Source organism: Bubalus bubalis, chromosome 1, assembly GCF_019923935.1.
Source record: "Bubalus bubalis isolate 160015118507 breed Murrah chromosome 1, NDDB_SH_1, whole genome shotgun sequence".
NCBI classification, from domain to species: domain Eukaryota; kingdom Metazoa; phylum Chordata; class Mammalia; order Artiodactyla; family Bovidae; genus Bubalus; species Bubalus bubalis.
In genome coordinates this window covers 126,643,945-126,668,493 of record NC_059157.1, presented here as the reverse complement: position 1 = coordinate 126,668,493, position 24,549 = coordinate 126,643,945, and the positions used below count along the sequence as shown (strand labels likewise).

The 24,549-nt window shown below is 44.8% G+C and overlaps 1 protein-coding gene across 1 annotated transcript; it reads left to right on the top strand.

Moving 5' to 3' along the window:
• The first annotated feature begins 1,206 nt into the window (after positions 1 to 1,206).
• Positions 1,207 to 23,167, top strand: LOC102411942 (nmrA-like family domain-containing protein 1). Its single transcript, XM_025287045.3, is given in 6 exon segments — positions 1,207 to 1,399; positions 5,782 to 6,020; positions 8,005 to 8,154; positions 8,156 to 8,255; positions 16,418 to 16,608; positions 21,291 to 23,167. Coding segments are annotated over 6 exon segments (900 nt in total). The 5' UTR covers positions 1,207 to 1,359; the 3' UTR covers positions 21,471 to 23,167.
• The last annotated feature ends 1,382 nt before the right edge of the window (positions 23,168 to 24,549 follow it).

Here is a 24,549-nt window from a genome sequence, read left to right as displayed (position 1 = left end):
TGCCATGGATTATTTATATTCCTTGAATTATATATTGAAAAATATATTGATTATATTCCTTGAATATAAATCTTTGTAATGGCACTGAGAACTCTCCATATGGCTAGGGTAAAACTATATGTAGTGTAGGATAGCAGAGGTATCATATATCTTTCTTGTGACATGAAATGGAAAGATGTGAATGATCAACTCTTCCAGTCTGAAGCAACTCCAGAATTTACCTCTCTGTTTCCTTGTGGGTTATACTATACAGGAGGGTGGGTGGGAGAACGGCTTCCTCTCACAAGGATGAACAGGCAGGAGTAGGTGATAGGAGCAGGAGGGTGGAGGGAAAGGCAAGGGGCAGACAGGCTGCAGGCAAGGGGCAGGTTACTCCCTGTTTTGGATCCATCTTCACAGCCTTTTGGCAGAGGGCTCCAGGTAATCCTGTGCTATCTGCTGTTTTCAGCTCCTCTTCATTTGTGACGCAGAGTTTGTGCCCTACAGCTTTCCCAGTGACCTAACTCTACCAATTATTCTTTCATTCATTCAACAAATATTTAACCTGCACCTGCCATGTGCCAGATATAGTTGTAGGCACTGGAGATATAGGCAAGTGAATAGAACAAAAACAGCCTAGCTCTGGGGAGCAGGGAGCAGAAATAAACATGAGCAAATAAACATGCCTGTAACATGTCAGGTCATAAATGTTATCAAGTAAAATAAAGCAGAGTATGGGGGGAAGGAGAGAGCCACCTTTAATCCACAAACCGGCCCTCTGTCCTCTGCCTTCCGCTATCCTTCCCAGTCTTACTTCCCACCACTCAAGTAGCATTTTTGCAGCCATCTGGAGCCCTTCGTCATGATTACCCTGCCTGTGAGCTTGACTGTGTGTGGCTCCTCCTGCCTGGGATGGTCTCTCTTCCTACTCTCACTAACTGAACACTTCATGGGGTCTTCAGGCCAGCTCCAGCGACATCTTTCCTCAGAAGCCTTCCTTAACACCCCCATTCTGGGTTTTGTGTCTTCCCTCCAGGACCTACGTTCCCTCTGCATTTCTCTCTGCTTTTCTTTTACTTACTAGTCTGTCTCCCTTACCAGAGCCTCTAGTTCAGTGCCTAGTATACCAAAAGTACTCACTACACATTTGCTGAACACATGAGTAAGTGAATAAATGAAGCCTCCTTTAGAAAATTGCAGTGTCAGAGTGAGTTAGTTAGGTGGTGATAACAAAAGTTTTTACAAGGCAGGGACAAAGTCAGCGGTGGGTGTGGTAATCAGAAAGATTTAAAATTCTCACATGCGACAGAAACTGCATTTCAGCTGCTGTCGTGGTTCGGAGGAAAGTACTGCTACTGCATTGATTCTTTGTTTAGTAACATGACCAGCAAGAAAATAATTGCAGTGTTTGGAGCAACAGGTAAAAAACTTCTTACTTTAAAAGTGTGTGCTGACTTGGCTTACTTTCTTGTTTTCCTGTTTTTAATTTCAGAGCCTGCAAGCATAGACTGAACAAAGAGCCCTTTGGAGAAAATTGAGAAAAGTTTATCATTTGCTTGCATTTCTGATGTGGTAAAGGGGCAGGGTGATTTGACTTGATTTGTTCAGAAATGATCTCAGAGGCACAAGGACATCTGACATATTCTCTTGTTCTTGATCATGGGCTGATTTGTTGGTGTAAGTCTCATTTCAGCACAAGTTATCCACTACAGACTTTTCTCCACTCGCTTCCTGACAAACACAAGGAGCAAATGTGAGAAGGCCATGGGCATGCAGAAGATAACTGCATCCTGACCAGTACTGGAAGGACTCTGAAAGGACGGAGTGGGTGGGGATTAGGAGAACGCATGCCCGGACTTCTCTCATGCACAGCTGCCCGAGCCTTGAAACTGGCATTTCTGCTTCCACTCTGCCTCCCTCACAATCTGTTCTCCAACAGCTAGACCTATCTTTGCCAATCTTTCCAATCAGCTCACTCTCCGTCTGTCAGTTCTCATTTCTGCCTTTTGATGATCTATTTGAAACTTCAGATCATGGCAGGTCTCGGCTGAAAACCCCCCAACAGCGCCCCCTACCTCAGTCAAGTGAAACGAAAGACTATTGGCCTGCAAGACCCTTCTCGCACTTCCTCCTTTGCCATTCTCCCTCTGCCACTCTGCCTGTTCTTCACACTCCCAACTTAAGGCCTTTGCACTGGCTGCTCCCTCAGCCTAGAATAATCTTCCTTCCTTCGTCACCCACGATGTTTTCTCTCTCATGTCTTCCAAGCCCTCTCCATAACCGCTCTCCAGACTTTCCTTTTTTAAAATGGCAACTTCACTCCACCCTGCTTCACTCCACGTCTGACTCCCCTTCCTGCTTGATTTCTTCCTTTACCATCTTCTCTCCACACTAGGATAGAAGCTCTATGAGGACAGGGGTTTTGTCTTAAGGGAGGCAAGTGCTAAAGTGGGGAGAAAAGAGAAGTAAATTATCAAAAAACCAACAGCCATGGGCTTCCCAGGTGGCTCAGTGGTAAAGAATCTGCCTGTCAATGCAGGAGACACCAACCAGTTCAACCCCTGGTTTAGGAAGATCCCACATGCTGCAGAGCAACCAAGTCCGTTTGCCGCAGCTGCTGAAGCCTGTACCCTCTAGAGCCCGTCTTCCGCAACAACAGAGGCCGCCAAAATGAGAAGCCCTCATTCTGCAACTAGAAAGTAGCTCCCACGAGCCTGGACTAGAGAAAGCCCATACAGCAGGGAAGACCCAGCACAGCAGCTGCCCACATTGCCCCCAAAACAACTCCAAGAGCCAGGTATGACACTGACTTTAAAAGGAAAAAAAAGGCAATCAGATGAGGGGATGATTGTATATCATATTACGGCAATAGTGAAGTTGTTGGTTTTTCCTGAAAGAGATGAGAAGTCACTGAAGGGTTTTGAGCAGAGTTGTGGCATGATAAGACTTGGTGCTAAAGTTTCATGTTGGCTTCTGTTTGGTGAAGAAGCTGTAGGGGGCAAGGGCTGAAGCAGGGAGACTTATGAGGCTGTTGCCCTAAACCAGGCATGATTGACAGTGGCTTAGACTAAGGAGTGGTCATATCCCAATATGTTTTACGGAGCATTGACTTGGTTCCCTGATGGGTCAGATATCAGAGGTAAAGAATGACTCCTAAATGTTCTGGCTTGAGCAACTGAAAGAATAAAGTTGTGATTCACTGAAATGGGGAGGACCTGGAGGCAGCAGGTCAAGACAAGTCAGGAGCCCTGTTTCAGTCTCTTTAAACTTGAGTTGCTGCCTAGGCATTCAGAGTAGAAGGATGGTAATAGCCTTGGGAGTGGCTCCTAAAGGAATCAGGTTAGAGGTGTTAAAGTTGAAGAAAGTTGACTTGCAGTTGGCTGAGGAGGTGTGCTGATTGCTTTACTGCCCAGTTTTAATCCTTTGTTCAATAACCTTGGATTTCTGGGTGTGTGTTTGGGGATTTGGGAAAAGGTTACTAGTTTGGCAGATAAAAATACAAGATGCCTAATTAAATGTGATAGGGAAAGTGTTAACCGTTACTTGTGGATGCGTTTGCATGTCAAACTCTTGAGCATCATCTCCAGTGTCTGCCATTAAAATGCTGCTCTCTTCATGGACTCACCTGCAAGGGAGCACAGCCAATATGGCTGAATTCGTCCCCTGGTTGGAGTCTTAATGAGACATTAAAGTGGGTGTGATTAGGAGAGCCAGTCCTGGTTTTGGTTCAACTCCTCTTATTTTTTCATACTTGGCCATATCGCTTGCTTCTCCATTTTATGTGGGTCCAGGCAAAGACTGTCCATCTGAAAGCTGAGAATGCAGAGCACAGAGGTTTCATTATTTGTACTTCCTTCATTCACTGATTCATTCATTCAGTAAACAGATATTGAAAGCTTGCAGTGTTCCAGGAACTAATCTCAAAACGTGATTTGCAAACGGGGATAAAGAGTAAACAGTTTGTCTCCAAGGTGAACTTTAAGTTACAGTACAGTCATAAGGAAATAATTACAACAGTCAGTGTTTTGAGTTGCACCGTGTCCCTCCCCAAGTTCATATGTTGAAACCCTAATCCCTAGTACTTCTGAATGTGACAGTATTTGCACATATACAATGTGTTATTGTATTGTTAAAGAGGTCATTTAAAGAGGTGGTTCAGTTAAAGTGAGGCCATAAGAGTGGGCCACAGTCCAATCTGACTGCTGTTCTCTTGAGAAGAAGGAAGTTTGACACAGAGACACGAGGGGCTCAAGTGCGCACGGGAAAGCCCACATGAAGACGCAGTGAGCAGCCTCTCTTTTCACAATCCGAGGAGAGAGGCTTCAGGAGAAATCAAGCCAGCCGAGGACACCTTGTTCATGGACTTCTGGCCTCCAGGGGTGTGAAAAATATGGGTTGGTTAAACCCCCATTCTGTAGAATCTGGTTATGGCAGCTCTAGCAAACTAATAAGGTCAACAGATTTTTTTAAATTGATTTTTAATTTTTATAGATGCAGCATTTCAGAAATAGTGTTCTCAATGTAATATCTTCTCCAATCTCTGAGGATATTAATTCTTTAAAAATTTTCTTCTGTTCCCTGCCTTTTTTTATCTTTTCTTTTTTATTGGTTTGTTTATTTTCATTTTACCTTTCATGCTGGAGGTTTTCCTCGAACATCTGATGAACTTTGGCTATCCATTCATATTCAGTACAAGAGCACAAAACTGGCTAAGGGTCCAAAGGTAAAGTCCACTGAACTGCAGGCTGACAGAATTATCAATGGTCTATCAGTTGGGGTACCCCCAAAAAGAAGTGCCACACTCTCTCAGAGAAGTTGAGAAAATTTAGTAAAGATGGGAAAGAACAGAAAGACCAAGTAAGCAACACGAAAGGACCAAAGGATAAGAGAGATGACCAAACCCTGGGAAGAGCAGCAGTATGAAGGGGTCACCTCTGCTCCAACCCTTGGGTCCCCTGTTGATGCCCTCCTCTGGCCAGACCCAGACTGAAGGCAAAAGAGCCCACTGATGGAGTCCATACAGGGCAGTCTCTCAGGGAGCTAGGCAGGAGAGAGAACGGAAGGTGTTTTTTGAACCACACACACAAAATTCAGGACAGATATGGGACCAGTTTGATGGAGGATCCCAAATATCAGTGAATGTGCAGAGTATGTGGCACCCCCCATAGGACATTCAGTAAATATTTGTAAAGTGGGTAAATCAGGTGAGTGATGATCATATCATGAACAGTCTTAAACATCATAAAAAGAAACTTCTGCATTTTCAACTTTTTAAAAAAAATAATAGAATAGGAACTTCTTTTGAAAGTAAAATTCTATGAAGAACCTAAAAAATGAAACCTATGACCAGTTAAGGCTTCTCTTGTGGCTCAGATGGTAAAGAATCTGCCTGCAATGTGGGAGACCCAGGTTTGATACCCAGGTTGGGAAAATCCCCCGGAGAAGGGAATGGCAACCCATTCCAGTATTCTTGCCTGCAAAATTCCATGGACAGAGGAGCCTGACCAGTTAAAAGTAGAATTGCTCAGTGGACTCTGGGGTGGGCTCTGGTCCCCTGCTCTCCTGGCTTCCCTGTTGCCTCCGGGCTCCCCCATTCTTTCTCTTCCCTATGGCTTCTGCTAAGCTACCTCTGAGAACGCTGTGAGAAACCTAATTTGAAAACGGCTCTTGCAAGCCATGGGAATGCCTCCTGAAGTAGTTAGAGCAGCAGTTTTACTCTGAGTAATTGGATTCCTTGATCAGCTTCTTTTAGTGAACATTCTTCCTGATCCTTTCTGTATTTTTTCTTCCCCAATTCTGCAGGAGCTCAGGGCGGCTCTGTGGCCAGGGCCATGTTGGAGGGCAAAAAGTATGTGGTGAGAGCGCTGACCCGAGATGTGACCCAACCAAAGGCGCAGGTGCTCCGGGACCTTGGGGCCGAGGTGGTTAAAGGGGACCTGAATGACAAAGCATCGGTGGAGGCTGCCTTGAAAGGAGCCTATGGGGCCTTCCTGGTAACCAACATCTGGGACCATTTCAGCAAAGAGAAAGAAGTGTGTCAGGTGGGACCCACGTTCAAACCCTTTCTTTTTTCCTGCCTGGCCATGCTCCCCTCCCTGGAAGGGGGTGGGCCTCACCCCATCACTTCCCTCTGGCATTTATGAAATCCATGTACTTCAGGTGGATTATTAGGTGACTGTAAAATCAGTGTCGTGTGACATCTGTCCAGAGGTGACCTTGGAGATCTGAGAGTGGTTGTGTAGTGAAGCCAGCTTTTAGAGCCTCTGATTCTTACCGTTTGTTGTCGATGGCATGTGAGGGTTGGCAGCAAGGACATCCCATGAATTAAGGTTACTCTGAGAGTGAAATGGGAAGAACAAAATGGAAGGACTATGTTTAGACTTCCGGCAGAGAATTTGGAAATGAATTAGCAATGGGTACATAAGAAAAGAAGTAAGCAAACAAGCAAATGAGCCACAAGGATGAACTCCAGGGAAAATGAAAATTTGTAGAAAAGGTGAATGTGACCGTAAAATATCGCGTGGGTCTGCTTCACCCATGTTAGCACTGATGAATGATGTAGCCCCAAATATGATATTCTGAGGATGAAAAAAAGGCAGTTGTGTATGTATGTGATGGTTATGGTGGTGGTGGGCTGTATGTGTGAGAATGCTGTTGTGCTGTTGTTAAGATATGTCCAACTCTTTGTGACCCAATGGACTGTAGCCCACCAGGCTCCTTTATCCAGAGGATTTCCCAGGCAAGGATACTGGAGTGGGTTGCTGTTTCCTTCTCCAGGGGGTCTTCCCTGACCCAAAGATCAAACTCGCTTCTCCTGCTGCATCTCCTGCATTGCCGGTGGGTACTTTACCACTGAGCCACCAGGGAAGCCCATGTGAGAGAGACAGAGGGAGAGAGAGAGAGAGAGAGCGAGCTGATGATGAGGCTCATCTGTTATAGTAGAAATTTAGTAGATGATTTCTTAAACTGAGAAAAATCGAGAATTAGCAGTATAAACATGTTATTTAGAAATAAAGCAGCAGCTAAAAGAGATGAAAATGAGCAAGTAGAATATCGGGAATGAGCCCATAGAATTTCTGGAAAGTAGTTATCACCATGGGGGTACAGCGAACTTTTCTGTCATTAAAAGACCTACTTATAGTAGTATTATAAGATCCCTTCCCCTATGCCAGTACTTTTTGCAAATTATACATAAGTTTAAATAGAAAATATGAAGATTAGATTTTTAAAATGTAATGGATGGGGTCAGACTTTTTCAGAAATGGTAAAATTCAAAAAAATTAAGAGCAGGATTGAACCATTTTAGGAATGTCTGTTAATTACATCACTTACAGCTTGTCTTTAAGTGATATATTTAGGAAGGGCTTATTTTAGGAACTCTGAGTTCTAATTCTGATATTCACTCACTGTGGAATGTAGGGGTACAAGTCATTTCTCTGTCTCACTTTCTCAACCTAAGCCAGATTAGTTATGTCTTCTCTGTCTGGTATGGGGTTTTGTGAGGAAAAGAAGGAAAAAAGAAAGAGGGAGAGGAAGGATGAAGGAGCTTTGAAAAAAATGGAACTAAAACTACAAAAAAGAAAATATATGTACATCCATGCATGCTTGTATGTGTGTGTGTTTATAAAAACCAATTATATATATATATATCTCCCTCCATTTTGCCCTCAGTATCCAAATGGTGAACAGATATAATCTATCATCAGAAAACATCACACACTGCTTTCTCAGGTATCCCTGAGCTTCTTATATATATATAATGTGGTAGTGGATCACAGAGTTACTGAGCCCAGAGGCAGGGGCCAGATTCCTTACTGTTTGCACCAGAAGATGGGTTCAGCATTTTGACACAATGGAGCCTCTGCTCCTGGATCCTAGTGGCCTCTCCTATGATCTGAGGCTGGGAAAAGTCCCCTCCAAGGAGCACAGTAAGAGAAAGGGGGGTGGGTAGAGGACCCAGAACCAGCCCCCCAGTCTGCATGCAAATTCAACCTTCTCTATAAGGCATCTACCTTTGTCCCTCAGGGCAAGGTGGTGGCTGATGTTGCCAAGAGCCAGGGTCTGAAGCACGTGGTGTACGGCGGCCTGGAGAACGTCAAGCGCCTGACAAACGGCAAGCTGGAGGTGCTGCACTTTGACGGGAAGGGAGAGGTGGAGGAGTATTTCTGGTCCATTTGGCGTTCCCATGACCAGAGTCCGAGTGGCAGCTTACTTTGAAAACTTTCTTGGCCCATTGAAACCGGTGAAGGCCTCTGATGGAGATTACTACACCCTGGGTACGTGGAGGGTTGGAATGAAACTACCCTGACACCAGCTTTCCCGCTGCCCAGCCCCCTATTCCCCTCCTTCCTCTCTCCGCATGCCATCCAAGTGCCTGCTGTGTGGTTGGCTCTGGGTGAAGTGCTGACAGGGGCCCAGCGTTGTCCTAGATTTCCTGGGAAGCTGGATCTTGGGCTGGAAACACCAAGGATTACACTTCCTGTCTCATCCAGCTGACGCTCCTCATATAATCAGTGAGCCATGTGGCCTCAGGCCTCAGTTTCCTCATGTCTAATAGGAAAGTTGGACAAGATGACTTTCCCTTCTAGCTCATCTCTCTGCCCTTCTGTGGCCACAGGGAACACATTCTTCTCTTGACCTGGATCTCAGGGTCAGAATCCTGAGACGGTCCATGGCCACCCTGAATGCACCCAAGCTTGTCTGATCTCAGAAGCTAAGCACGGTCGGGCTGGTTAGTACTTGGATGGGAGAATCCTGAGAGGGACACTGACTCCCTGGGAACGGGTTTCCAGCCCTGCCTGCAGAGTCTGGTTCCATAAGTCTGGTCTGGGGCCTGCAAGACCAGGACTCCTGGTAATTCCAGTGCTGCCAGTCCACTGGCCAGCACTCCCCTGCCCTTTGGGGACATTTTCTTTGCCCATAGTCCAGGGTGGCTCTGTAGAATGGAGGGAGTGTGAGAGAATCAGTGACTGCAAGTCAGTCTTTCTTCCCTGCCACATAATTAAGACTTACCAGGGACGTAACTCGTGTCAAAGTAGATCTGAGCCCGGAGTGCCTGCCACATGTCACAGATGACTTGGGTAATAGTTCAGCAGGTGACCAGATAAGTATGTAAATGTGATACATCTCTTCACCCCACTTCCCTTCTTCCTATGCCTCTACCAGATTTCAGAAGCCTGCACACGTGACATTTCCCAGGTTCTAAGCTAGGATATTATAATCTATGAATTAGATTGGCCCTAGGTGAAGAGGTGATGCTTTAAACTTCTGCTGGTATCCAGTCCCATTTGAGTTGCCTACATTTGTAAAAGGAAATGGCAACCCACTCCAGTGCTCTTGCCTGGAGAATCCCATGGATGGAGGAGCCTGGTGGGCTACAGTCCACGCGGTTGCAAAGAACAGGACACAACAGCGACTTCACTTTCACTTTCACTTTCTTTCATGTTTGTAAAACCCAGCCTCAGGTATCCCTGAGCCTCATCCTCTCCCTTCCGTCAAGTGCCGCCCCCTCCATAGGGAATAAATCCCTGCCACCACCCCGCCCCCCCCCCCACACACACGCCATGCTATGCTATGCTAAGTCACTTCAGTTGTGTCCGACTCTGTGCGACCCCATAGACAGCAGCCCCCCAGGCTCCCCCGTCCCTGGGATTCTCCAGGCAAGAACACTGGAGTGGGTTGCCATTTCCTTCTCCAATGCATGAAAGTGAAAAGTGAAAGTGAAGTCGCTCAGTCGTGTCTGACTCTTAGTGACCCCATGAATTGCAGCCTACCAGGCTCCTCCGTCCATGGGATTTTCCAGGCAAGAGTACTGGAGTGGGGTGCCATTGCCTTCTCCTACACACACACCATAGGGAATATCTAACATTTACTGAGGACTTACTGGGTCTTTGGTGTCTGTTTCACAGATGGGGAAACTGAGGCACAGATAGATTAACTTTGCCAAGATCAATAGTAAGGTAGAACCAGAACTTGAACTCTGGTAATCTGACTCCAGAACCATACTCTTTTAATGGAAAAAAAAAAATTTTTTTTTTTGGTCTCACCATCAGGCAAGTGGGATCTTAGTTCCCCAACCAGGGATTGAAATCATGCCCCCTGAGGTGGAAGTGCAGAGTCTTAACCACTGGACCACCAGAGAATTCCAGAACCATATTCTTTTTTTTTTTTGCAGTCAATAAGAAATTTACTTGTTTTAAAAAAATCCAAATGCCGGCATTGTCCAGAAAAATTTAACAGGTTTATTTATAATTGTTATAAAGTTGAACTGCTGAGACTTGTTCACTGAAACATTCTGACATTCGTTAATGCTTTATGTCCCATATTTATATTAAAAATTCGCACACAAATGAAAATGGAAAAACTGCCAATACCTCATTTCTGTGCCCTATTTTTCCATTTGCAATCATATACTTAGGTACCTTTTGACCCCATGGAAAAAAAATATCTAATGTTCAGAACTACCAAAAGTAGGAAGAAGATAATTTTTTTTTTTAAAGACTGAAATGTTTACCATCTTAGTGGATTCTTAAGCACGTTCTCCACATATGCGGCATGCTGGATGTCTTATGGCATAATTGTTACACGTTTGGCATAGATAGCACACAGGTTGGTGTCTTCAAAAAGGCCAACAAGATAGGCCTCATTTGCCTTCTGTAAAGCACCAATAACTGCACTCTGGAAGCGCCGATCTGTTTTGAAGTCCTGAGCAATTTCCCACACCAGATGCTGGAAGGGGAGTTTGCGAATCAGAAGTTCAGTGGACTTCTGATAACGTCTAATTTCACGGAGTGCCGCAGTACCAGGCCTGTAAAGATGAGGTTTCTTCACCCCTCCAGTAGAGGGCGCATTCTTGCGAGCAGCTTTTGTAGTGAGTTGCTTCCTCTGTGCTTTACCGCTGGTTGATTTGCCTACATACGAGCCATGGTTATAGAGACCTCCTTACTTAACCCTTTCTCCTTTGGCTGCAGCTAAGCAAGCTAGAGGCGACGCTGGCCGGCTACGAACAGAATTCCAGAACCACTGTCCCTTAGCATCTTTTAAACTCAGCCCAAGAACTTCAATCTTCAAATAAAAGCAAACCTCAGAGTCAGAATAGACTTGATTCTGAATGCCTCAAAAACAGAGACTGCCTTTTTACAATTATAATATGTAATTTATTTATAATATAATTTATTTATATTTATAAATTTATATATTTTATAATTATAATTTATTTATATTTATAAATTTATATATGTTATAATTTATGCAGAGGAATGAGCAGATATTTTGCCTACCCAGATATCAGGTAGGAGATTAATTTTGCTGCAAAAAGACAAACTGTGACATTTAGTTCCTGGCTGCTAAACCTTAAGTCACTTTTACACTGGACTGGACTTCAGAGACCTTGACTTTTGTCCTGGCCTGTTGTTTTCTAACTGTAAGGCACTGGGTAAGTCAATAGACTTAGATTCTTCAGTTTAAAAACCAGCAGTGCTGGGGCTAGATCGCGTCCACATTGGGTTCCAGCCTCAGGAGTGTGGGCTTCTGGGAATCTGTGAGAGGCTGTGCCCACCTGTAGGAAGGGCACAGAATTCGGAGTGATGGATGAGGGCTTGAGTTCTGCTGCTTGCTGGCTGAGTAACCTCAGGCAACTCCCTGATATTGCTATGTTTCAAGGTTGTTTTGAGGATTAAACCAGCCAGTATGTTTGCTAACTGATTCATTCAATAAATATTTGAAGGCCTCCAACATGCCAGTCACTTACTTCACTTTACTGGGGATTCAGTAATAAACCACTCAAAGCAGACAAAGCTCTGCCCTCATTAACAGAGAAGGCAATGGCAGCCCACTCCAGTACTCTTGCCTGGCAAATCCCATGGACCAAGGAGCCTGGTAGGCTGCAGTCCATTGGGTCACAAAGAGTCGGACACGACTGAGCGACTTCACTTTCCCTTTTCACTTTCATGCATTGGAGAAGGAAATGGCGACCCACTCCAGTGTTCTTGCCTGGAGAATCCCAGGGACGGGGGAGCCTGGTGGGCTGCCGTCTATGGGGTTACACAGAGTCGGATACGACTGAAGCGACTTAGCAGCCCTCATTAAGCTCATATTCTGGTCGAGGAGGTAGATAGCAGAGAAGCATAATAGAGAAGTAAAATGTATTATATGTTAGAAAGCGATAAGTGCTCTAAAAAAATAAGGCTGAGTAAAGTGTATGTGGAGTGTTAGCAGTAAGCATGGTGTGTGAAATTTAAATTAGGTGATTGGTGGGCTTCTTTGAGAAGGTGACATCTGAGCAACTTCTGATAGAGATAACTAACTGGCTTTGTGAATATTCAGGGGAAGACATTTTCAGGCAGACAGAACAGCCAGTGTGGTTGGATCAGAGCAGGCTGGGGGCTTGGGAGAGGGGAGTAGGAGGTGAGGCCAGAGGTAGTAGAGGGTCTGGTCCTGTAAGCCATGGTTTTTCTCCTGAGAGACACAGAGAGCCATTGGAGGGGTCTGGGCAGATATGACATGAACTAACTTTAGTTTTTACAGAATCACTCTGACTTTTGTGTTGAAAAGAGACTGTGGAAGGGCAAGAGTGGAATTGGAAATAAGGGGCCCAACTTTGCAATAATCCAAGTCAGAGATGGCGGTGGCTTTGTTGTTCAGTCGCTGAGTTGTGTCTGACTCTTTGCGACCCCATAGACTACAGCACACCAAGCTTCCCTATCCTTTGCTGTCTCCCAGAGTTTGTTCAGATTTGTGTGCATTGAATTGGTGATGCCATCTAACCATCTCATCCTCTGCCACTCTCTTCTTCTCCTGCCCTCAATCTTCCCCAACATCAGTGTCTTTTACAAGTTAGCTCTTCTCAGATGGTGGCTTAGACTAGGGTAATGCCAGTGAGTCTGATGAGAAGTCTTCAAATTCTAGACACTATGAATACGACTACAAAAAAAAAAAAAAAAAAAGGATCTGGAGTGGGAGACAAAGGTCAAGGTTGAATCTAAGATTTTTAACTTGAGAAACTGGAATCATAGAGTTGCCATTAACTGAGAAGGATGTCTGTAGCAGAAGCAGGTTGTCCAGGAATTCATTTTGGGCCACAGTGAGTTTCTAATGTCTTTTAAACATTAAAATGTAAAATGTCATTAAACATTTAAGTAAGGATATTGAGTAGGACATGGGACAAATGCATCTGGAGCCGAACAGAGATATTGGGGTTTTTGCACACAGAAGATGCTTCAGTTCAGTTCAGTTGCTCAGTCGTGTCTGACTCTTTGTGACCCCATGAATTGCAGCACGCCAGGCCTTCCTGTCCATCACCATCTCCCGGAGTTCACTCAAAATAACATCCATCGAGTTATCTCATCCTCTGTTGTCCCCTTTTCCTCCTGCCCCCAATCCCTCCCAGCATCAGAGTCTTTTCCAATGAGTCAATTCTTTGCATGAGGTGGCCAAAGTACTGGAGTTTCAGCTTTAGCATCATTCCTTTCAAAGAACACCCAGGGCTGATCTCCTTTAGGATGGACTGGTTGGATCTTCTTGCAGTCCAAGGGATGCTCAAGAGTCTTCTCCAACACTAAAGTTCAAAAGCATCAATTCTTCGGCACTCAGCTTTCTTCACAGTCCAACTTTCGCATCCATACATGACCACTGGAAAAACCATAGCCTTGACTAGATGGACCTTTGTTGGCAAAGTAATGTCTCTGCTTTTCAATACGCTATCTAGGTTGGTCATAACTTTTCTTCCAAGGAGTAAGCGTCTTCTAATTTCATGGCTGCAGTCACCATCTGCAGTGATTTTGGAGCCCCCAAAAATAAAGTCTGCCACTGTTTCCACTGTTTCCCCATCTATTTCCCATGAAGTGATGGGACCAGATGCCATGATCTTCGTTTTCTGAATGTTGAGCTTTAAGCCAACTTTTTCACTCTCCTCTTTCACTTTCATCAAGAGGCTTTTTAGTTCCTCTTCACTTTCTGCCATAAGGGTGGTGTCATCTGAATATCTGAAGTTATTGATATTTCTCCCAGCAATCTTGATTCCAGCTTGTGCTTCTTCCAGCCCAGCATTTCTCATGATGTACTTTGCATATAAATTAAATAAGCAGGGTGACAATATACAGCCTTGACGTACTCCTTTTCCTATTTGGAACCAGTCTGTTGTTCCATGTCCAGTTCTTACTGTTGCTTCCTGACCTGCATACAGGTTTCTCAAGAGTCAGGTCAGGTGGTCTGCTATTCCCATCTCTTTCAGAATTTTCCACAGTTTATTGTGATCCACATAGTCAAAGGCTTTGGCATAGTCAATAAAGCAGAAGTAGCTGTTTTTCTGGAATTCTTGCTTTTTCCATGATCCAGTGGATGTTGGCAATTTGATCTCTGTTCCTCTGCCTTTTCTAAAACCAGCTTGAACATCTGGAAGTTCACGGTTCACATATTGCTGAAGCCTGGCTTGGAGAATTTTGAGCATTACTTTACTAGCGTGTGAGATGAGTGCAATTGTGCGGTAGTTTTGAGCATTCTTTGGCATCGCCTTTCTTTGGGATTGGAATGAAAACTGACCTTTTCCAATCCTGTGGCCACTGCTGAGTTGTCCAAATTTGCTGGCATATTGGGTGCAGCATTTTCACAGCATCATCTTTCAGGATTTGAAATAGCTCAACTGGAATTCCATCACCTCCGCTAGCTTTGTTCATAGTGATGCTTTCTAAGGCCCACTTGACTTCACATTCCAGGATGTCTGGCTCTAGGTGAGTGATCGCACCATCGTGATTATCTGGGTTGTGAAGGTCTTTTTTGTACAGTTCTTCTGTGTATTCTTGCCACCTCTTCTCAATATCTTCTGCTTCTGTTAGGTCCATACCATTTCTGTCCTTTATCAAGCCCATCTTTGCATGAAATGTTCCCTTGGTATCTCTAATTTTCTTGAACAGATCTCTAGTCTTTCCCATTCAGTTGTTTTCCTCTATTTCTTTGCATTGATGGTTGAGGAAGGCTTTCTTATCTCTCCTTGCTATTTTTTGGAACTCTGCATTCAGATGCGTATATCTTTCCTTTTCTCCTTTGCTTTTCGCTTCTCTTCTTTTCACAGCTATTTGTAAGGCCTCCCCAGACAGCCATTTTGCTTTCTTGCATTTCTTTTCCATGGGGATGGTCTTGATCCCTGTCTCCTGTACAATGTCACGAACCTCTGTCCATAGTTCATCAGGCACTCTATCTATCAGATCTAATCCCTTAAATCTATTTCTCACTTCCACTGTATAATCATAAGGGATTTGATTTAGATCATACCTGAATGGTTTAGTGGTTTTCCCTACTTTCTTCAATTTAAGTCTGAATTTGGCAATAAGGAGCTCATGATCTGAGCCACAGTCAGCTCCCGGTCTTGTTTTTGCTGTCTATATAGAGCTTCTCCATCTTTGGCTGCAAAGAATATAATCAATCTGATTTCGGTGTTGACTATCCGGTGATGTCCATGTATAGAGTCTTCTCTTGTGTTGTTGGATGAGGGTGTTTGCTATGACCAGTGTGTTCTCTTGGCAAAACTCTATTAGCCTTTGCCCTGCTTCATTCTGTATTCGAAGGCCAAATTTGCCTGTTACTCTAGGTGTTTCTTGACTTCCTACTTTTGCATTCCAGTCCCCTATAATGAAAAGCACATCTTTTTTGGGTGTTAGTTCTAAAAGGTCTTGGAGGTATTCACAGAACCGTTCAACTTCAGCTTCTTCAGCGTTACTGGTTGGGGCATAGACTTGGATTACTGTGATATTGAATGGTTTGCCTTGGAAACGAACAGAGATCATTCTGTCGTTTTTGAGATTGCATCCAAGTACTGCGCGTTTCAGACCCTTTTGTTGACCATGATGGCTACTCCATTTCTTCTAAGGGATTCCTGCCCGCAATAGTAGATATAATGGTCATCTGAGTTAAATTCACCCATTCCTTCTTCTTTACTAAGAAGATGCCTGCTGCTGCTGCTAAGTCTCTTCAGTCGTGTCCGACTCTGTGTGACCCCATAGATGGCAGCCACCAGGCTCCCCCATCCCTGGGATTCTCCAGGCAAGAACACTGGAGTGGGTTGCCATTTCCTTCTCCAATGCATGAAAGTGAAAAGTGAAAGTGAAGTTGCTCAGTCGTGTCCGACTCTTAGCGACCCCATGAACTGCAGCCTACCAGGCTCCTCCATCCATGGGATTTTCCAGGCAAAGTACAGGAGTCGGGTGCCATTGCCTTCTCCAAGAAGATGCCTAGTAAATGGTAGTTCTTTTTTTTTTTTTTAAATCAATACCCAGGTATTATGCTATTTTCTCAAACAAACCTTATAATTGCATAGATGGTAGTGACTCAGTGTTACATGGTGTTCCCATACCTTTTGTTTAACTGGTTGATTAATTCAGATTGATGGGACCTACCAAGGATGTGACGTAATTAGCTATTTTTATCTTTTTATTTTTTAAACTAGCACTGCCTATGGGGGATGTACCAATGGATGGTATCTCGGTTGCTGATATTGGAGCTGTCATCTGCAGCATCTTTAATTCTCCAGAGGAGTTTGTGGGCAAGGCCGTGGGTCTCAGTGCAGAAGCGCTGACCATACAGCAGTATGCTGATGTTCTGTCCAAGGGTTTGGGGAAAGAAGTCCGAGATGCAAAGGTGAGTTTTTAAGAAACATAAACATGATCACAGGAGGTCACATCCCACTAACTTACAAATTCTGGGAGACTTTTCACAGATTTGAGCAGGGTTGAGCTGAGGCTGTCGGAAGAAATTGGAGAGGATTCCTCTTCTATGAATCTGTCTTCATCTGTTGGTGCATCTGAATCCTACCCTTAAGACATTATTGCTTTGGCTTCAGATTAATCAGCTTATTAAAATACAATTCCTTTTGGGTGGAAAGAACTTAGACTCTGAAGACCAAGGTACAACGTTCTCATATACACCATCCTATCCCTCCCCTCCCAGGGACTCATTGCTGATCAGGCCAGTGTGCCAGAGTTAGCCAGCATCAGGCAAGGCACTTAGCCTCTCTGAGTTGTGGCCTCCTCATTCACAAAGTGGATAAGAGCATCTACCTGGGGCATTTTGTGAAAATTAGGGTATATTCAGGGATATATATTAGGCTAGTGTTTGGCATATAACAAGCATATCTCAAGGACCTGTTATATACCTGGTGCTACCTTTGAGGACGTCACAGCAGAGTTGGGGTGAAAATCTCACACACGTGAAGTCACAGTGATCAGACAAGAGCAGAACGCTGTGGTGCTTGATTGTATTGCCCACACTTTCTGCTCTACGGGCGGTCAGAGAGGGTAGGAGAAGGCTTCACGGAAGGAGTAGCTTTGAGGTGGTCCTTGAGTCTGGGCAAGACTGCATATGGGTGAAGGGAGCAATAGAGCTGGCCTGACAAGTTCTAGAATCAACAGGAATGAACCGGAGGCAGTCTGGGGAAGTGAGCAAGTCCTGGTTCTGCCCTTATCCCTCTGGGGACTCTTGGGAAGTTACTTAACTTCTCCATGGTTGTGTGTGCGTGTTCAGTCATGTCTGACTCTTTGCGACCCCCTGGCCTGTAGCCTGCTAGGTTCCTCTGTCCATGGGGATTCCCCAGGCAAGAATATTGGAGTGGGTTGCCTTTCCCTTCTCCAGGGGATTTTCCTGACCCAGGGATGGAACCCATGTCTCCTGTCTCCTGCATTGGCAGGCGGATTCTTTACCACTGAACCACCTGGGAAGCAGACTTAACCTCTCCAGGCTCCCTTAGTTCATATGTTAAAGAAGATTATTACACCTGCCATAGGCTTGTTGTGAGGATGTGGTGAGACCCATGTGGGAAAGGCTAGCTTTGGGTCTGGCATTTAGTAAGCCCTCGATAACGAACTGGGTTGGAATGGCCTGGGCTTGAGTGTGGCCACGATAGACCTTTTATGGAGAAGTGAGGGCAGTGGTTCATCTTGAGTGCTTCCAGCCATTTCTCCAAGCAGCTGTTGTCCCAGGATGGAGAGAGAACAGTGTTTCTGAGAAGGAAGTGTGCGTCTGTGTGTGCCTGGCCTGCACACCTTCCCTCGGGCTGGCAGGCATCAACTAACACGGCCCTTTGCCTCTCCTGGCTGCTGTTCTCCCATCTGTGAAAGGAGAGTGTAGTCTGGATGGTTTCTCAGGTTCTGCCCAGCACTGACATTTCTCCAGAGCAGAGAGAGTCCCTTCCTCTTTACAGAGTTCGAGTCTGCTTTTGCAAATTAGGATTGATTGGAACACAGCCACACTTTCATTTGTGGGTGTGTTCATTTCATTTCATTTGCCTCTGGCTGGTTTCAGGATACATTGGTAGATCTGAGCAGTTGTGACAGAGACCATATGGCCTGAAAGGCTTAAATATTTATACCTAGCCCTTCAAGAGTAAGTTTGGTGAACCTGCTCTAGAATGTTTCCTAGAGTTAGGGGCTGAGGGTTGGTTTTCATTTTCATCGCATCTCTTGGGCCAGTGAATCTTGAGAGGCTATCTAGACTCCCATTTCACCTGTTCAGGTACTGGCCCTGTGAGGAGGCTGACAGATATTTTGGGGAGAAAACTATTGTAGGTATCAATCCAGCTATAAAACCACATTTGGGGATCTTACTGAAAACCACTCAAATTTCATGGAGAAAATGTTACTCTCAAGCCCAAGAAGTCACCACTCATTCAAAAGATGTACTTATGAGAACATCTGCAAAGTCATCTATCCCTGGGTGCAAATTTACTATTTAGTGACTGACCCCTCTCCCAGTGCTTTGCATTTGAGTCTTGTATTCATTTTGTCTGTGGGGTCTGAACTCTATAAAGAAGAAGGGGCTGCTGCTGCTAAGTCGCTTCAGTCATGTCTGACTCCGTGTGACCCCATAGATGGCAGCCTACCAGGATCCCCCGTCCCTGGGATTCTCCAGGCAAGAACACTGGAGTGGGTTGCCATTTCCTTCTCCAATGCATGAAAGTGAAAAGTGAAAGCAAAGTCACTCAGTCGTGTCCGACTCTTCTCGACCCTGTGGACTGCAGCCCACCAGGCTCCTCCGTCCATGGGATTTTCCAGGCAGGAGTACTGGAGTGGGGTGCCATTGTCTTCTCCAAAAGAAGAAGGGGAGGAAGGTGAAGAATGTGGGCATATGGTGTGTGTGCATTCATTTCAGAGTACTGGGTAGATATTGTTTGGGATGGCTCAGGATTGTCCAAGCATCTCTCAGTCACATAACAGATTTCCGACGGCTTTGGGTACAACAAGTTGTTTCACAATGCAGCAGAAACTTCTCTGGCACACAGAATTTTATGGGATTAGAAACTGGAAGTTCTACAGAATGGTTAATGCTGTTCTTAGAAACTGCTGCTGCTGCTAAGTCACTTCAGTCGTGTCCGACTCTGTGCGACCCCATAGACAGCAGCCTACTAGGCTCCGCCGTCCCTGGGATTCTCCAGGCAAGAACACTGGAGTGGGTTGCCATTTCGTTCTCCAGTTCTTAGAAACTACTTTAAAGCCCCTGGTGCTGGTCTGGAGTAGAAAAGGGCTTACAGGCTGCGGTACTCTGAAAGGATGCATGTGGCCACAAGGTGGCGCTCCAGCACCGGCAGTCTGACTTTCCCTGTCTGTTCAGAAGATCGCTGTTTGCTTAATTTCTTTAGTGACTACCCCCTCAGCCCCGACCCCACTCCTGAACTCCCCAGAATAAACTCCCATCAGAAACTCTGATCTGGCTGAAACTGCCTGTCTAATTCCAAAAGGAACAGTGTTCTCTCAGAAAAGTGAGACACAACAGAGCAAATCTCTTTTCTTCAAAAACCTGCAGAAAAGAATCCCTTATTTTCCTGAGGAATATTAGTTACCAAAGTTACAGGATGAGAGAGTAACTCAAGGAGACAGACATTTTAGAAGTCATCTTCCATGCTTCTTTGATGGTGTTCTATTTTCAAACTCACTAAAATTTAAAAATGTTTTCTGATTTCAAAAATGATAAATGCTTATGGCAGAAAATACAGAAAATTATTTTAAAAAAGAATATAAAAGTCACATTGTTTAATCTATCAGAGATAGTAACTGTTAAGATTTGTACATTTTCTTCTAGTCTTTTTCCAATATATATGTAATAAAATTAAAACAACATGCCAAGTACCATTTTGTATCTGGCTTTTTCACTTGACATTAAATTATGAGCATATATTTCTATTCAACTTTTTAAAAAATATTGACTGCATAATATTTCTAGTGTAGATGTACCATAATTACCATAGTTTATTTTACCATTCCTCTATTTTTTGGATATGCAGATTGTTCTTGATTTTTCATTATTATAAATGGCATGACAGTCATTGTTTTATATGAGTTTGCACCTGTCACATTATTCTAAGGCCAGAGAGAGGTTAGAGTTTTCTGAGCGAGGTTAGAGTTTATTGTTGGAGGCTAAAGACTGATTATATTGGATCCAATAGTTAGAAATGTTCTTAATGGGAATCCCATGGTGATCCAGTGGTTAGGGCTCTGAGCTTCTCCTGAAGGGGGCAAGATTTTGATCCCTGGTCAGGGAACTAAGATTCTACATACCATGTGTCATGGTCAAAAAAAAAAAAGAAGAAGAAGAAAGAAAGAAGGAAAGAAATGGTCTTAGTTGATGCAGATGGTGTCACTATAGTTCCACTTAGTGTCAGAAGGGTTTTGCAGAGGGTGACAGAGGGTGACTCAGTGGGTATGTGATGGGCAGTGTTTGTTGGGCCTGGCCCTGGCAGAGGCTGCATGGCTGAAGTTCAGATGCTTGTGTCCAATCAGGAGGGAAGGATGGAGAGTCTAGTGCCTTGATGCTTCATGGAGGGCTTGATGGGTTGAAGATCTCGAAGGAATGCTGAGGAATCCCAGGAGGAAATGTATATGAAAACCAGTCAGATAAAGGGGCTATACACCCATGGTACCTTATCCCAAGTGCTTGTGGCCAGAAACAATTCAGCTTTCAGAATCTTTCAGCTTTTAGATGGGTTATGTCTGTATCACCATCAGGGGCTGGGGCAGGACCCTATAACAAAACATATCAATATCTCTGCAGAGAAAGACAGGGCAATTTCCACTAAACAGGATGAAGACTATAAATAACTTCTCATAAGTTTAGATAAAGTTTTGCCCCCAAATTAGTTCAGGAAAGTCAATATGTTGCCAAATTGCCCATGAAAAAACTTCAGTGTTTCTTGGGTCTTGGGATTAGGCGAAAGAATTTGGATTTGTATCATCATGAAGGTGAACAAGTTCTTCTCCAACTGTTTTAAATGAAGGCTATAACAATTCCTGTTGTTTCTTTTCTTTCCTTCTTTTTTAACTTGTTCTTAAAAGATCACCCCAGAGGCTTACGAGAAGCTGGAATTTCCTGGAGCAAAGGAAATGGCCAACATCTGTCGGTTCTATCAAATGAAGCCAGACCGTGACATCCAGCTCACCCACCGACTGAATCCCAAATTCAAAAGCTTCAGCCAGTTCATCTCAGAGAACCAGGCAGCCTTGAAGAGCTCCTAAACTGTTCACACAGGTCTCTGAGAACGCAGTGTTCTTCCTCCCAGATCCTGGTCTTCTCTAGAGCACTAAATCTATGTTTATAGAACAGATAGCTTAGAATCAGTTGTTATACCCTGAAGGCTTCCCTGGGTTGGGAGTGGGGCGGGGGCGGGTAGGACACTGCAGGATACTGCAGAGCTGATTAACACAGTAATTGACCCGCATGTAACGTTCCAGCTGCTAATAAACGTAGTACACCTGTCAGGCTAAGTGAGAGGCTCCCAGCCTGCCACCCTGTAGTTCTCTCTTCCCAACAGCCACGTTGCCTTGGAAGTCTCTGGCCTGAGCAACTTGGAGCTCCTTCCCGCTCACAAATCAGTGGGGATGGGGGGACCCTTAGCTTTCTCCTTCATAAGGCCTCCTTGAGGCCTATCTCTGGAACTCCCCTAGACAACTCCAGTTTTTTCAAGCGTGTTGTCACTTCTCCGTGAGGTTTTAAGTGATTTTAATTTTCTTAAAAATCTTTGTAGAGGGTTTTCTGGGGAACTCGGTGTTCAGTGAACAAGTGTTGGAAATGGAAATTCAGTTTTGCTTCAAGGTTGGAAGCTCATCTCTGATTCAGTCATTAAATCAGCTGTTGAATCATCACTCAGTTACTTGTCTTTTCACTCACCCATCCCTCATTTATCCATCCCACAGCTTGCTTTTCAGCACCAGCACCAATGGTACATTTGTAGGCATTGCTCCCCTCCTGTTTTCTTATTGGAGTGGTCCATTCTCCAAAGGCTGCCATGGCCCCTTTTCAGTTTGTGGTTGGGTTTGTGTCATGCCAGGGCAAGAGGGGGGCTATGTCACTACTTAGCGACAAGTGAAGCCTAGAGCCTGTGCAGTGGGTAAAGTCCAGGGGCTTGAGACAATGTCTGGCAAAAGGTAGTAAAGTGGAAAAAGAAGGTGATGGAAGTGCCCCCAGGGTGTCCTTTTCTGTAGCTAGCTTAGCATTTTTTCTATCCCATATTGTAATTGTCTTGCTTACTAGCCTTCCTCTTGGCTGTGAGAGACTTGGACCCCTTTTTACCCCAGCACCTGGCACATGGTAGGCGATCAATAAACGTTGATTGACTAAATGTGTGCATAAAGTTAACTGATCATACCATTACAAGGAAAGGGAAATAAATAGGTGCATGGGTTGGAGAGTGGTGAGAACCAGCAACTGATACTTAAAGCACAAGAGGCTGTCCGCGTCCGGGAGAGGGCTTGACCCCTACTACTCCGGGGCAGGTAGCAGATGGGGCTGAGCAAGGACAGGGTGGCAGTGCCTGTGTGAAAGGGCACAGTGGCCTGGGACCTGGCTTAGAGAGGACGCTCAGCAATGCCAGACGCCAGCCTTTCTGTCTCTTAAGGCATCCAGTGGTGTTTGTTGAAAATGATGGAGGTTATTGCAGACAAATTTTGATTCTTAAGGGGAAATCAGTCAACTTGAGGACCATGCTCCTTTCTGAAGGGCACTCTCCTTATTCTCCAAGTGAACAACTCGATTTGGCCTAAGCTATCAACCCTGAGAAACGGGTATGGATAAATTTCTAAAACAGGAAAAGAAAAACAAAGCCCTAAACTAAAAATAGGTGGCTTATTACTCATCTGGTGGGCCAGGCAGGAAGAATGGCCACTGCTTCCTAAATAAACCTCAGCATCCCCTAAGTGGAAGTGTCTGTAGGCCAGTGGGTCCCCTGGGCTCCCTGTGTGTTCACTGGGGGTGGCAGGCTGGTTCTTTTAGCCTTTGGTACAAGGCTAGGGTAACTCTGGGCCAGCCACACTCTTGTTCCTGGAAAGCCCAAGAAACCCATTCTGGGTTTAAAATATTTATATATTTATTTGGCTGTACCAAGTATTAGCTGCAGTACATAGGACCTTGGATCTTTTTTGCAGCCTGTGGGATCTTTAGTTGCGACATGCAAGCTCTGAGTTGCAGCACGTGGGATTTAGTGCCATGACCAATGACAGAACCTGGGTCCCCTGCATTAGGAGTGTGGAGTTTTAGCCACTGGACCACCACAGAAGTCCCTCTTTGTGGATTTAGAAGCAAACTTTACAGTGGCTGATCTGAAACGAGTCTGCCTTTTAGAGATCTTGTTTGCATCTCCATCTCACACAATTAATAAAGGGAAAGAGCTGTTAACATTGGCCTAAAACACTTTGACATTTGTGGACAGTAGATGAGGGGCTCTACTACCACCCCTGCCCCTTTCCTGCTATGATCTCCAAGCCTACGGAGAGAAAAGCTTCCCTTCCAAGTTTCTCAGAGAAGAGACTTGGGGACCCACAAGGGGCACAGCAGGTGGAAATGAGCTATGCACCTTAGGAAATGCAACCACCCTCTGTGGTCCAGGGAATGGGGTGGGTAGGTGCCAGGGTCCAGCCCCGGCTGATCCAGGGTATTCGAAGCGGGGACAGCGTCAGTGAGGATAAGGATACAATAGCTTCAATTAGATATTAATTAAAGATATAAAGAGTAATAGAATGAGGATAGCTCAGTAGGAAAATTCAGTGGAGAAAAGAGGCTGAGTAGCTTGGTTTACGCGGGAGACCAATAAAACTTCAAGACAAGAAGTTTGCACCACTTACGTAGGCCGCAGGCGTCCTTCCGTTCTCCCGAAGGAGAGGAGACACTGAGGCCTCCCCGGTCGGATCGTAGAAGCCCAGGCATAATTAGCAAGCATGGCGGGTTCCACACTCCAGATGGAGACTCAGCCAGAATTTGAGAAAGAGAGCGACATGGGGAGACTGTCGGTGAACAAGGCCTGCACTTTATTTTCCAAAGTAGTTTTTATACCTTAAGTTATGCATAGAGGATAATGGGGGAAGGGGTGGAGTCATGCAAGGACAGCAGTTCCTGGTCCTAATCAAAGCCAGGCTTTCAAACTTATCATATGCAAAAGTTCAGGTGATTGACATCATCTTCTGGCCAGGAGGCCTGTTAACATTTTAAGAAACTTATTTTTCTCTAAAGGTGATTACTCCAAAGTCAGGCACCAGCCTCCAAAAAAGCATTGGACAAAGCTGCGTTTTACATTTCTATACACCCATTCTATCAATCAATACA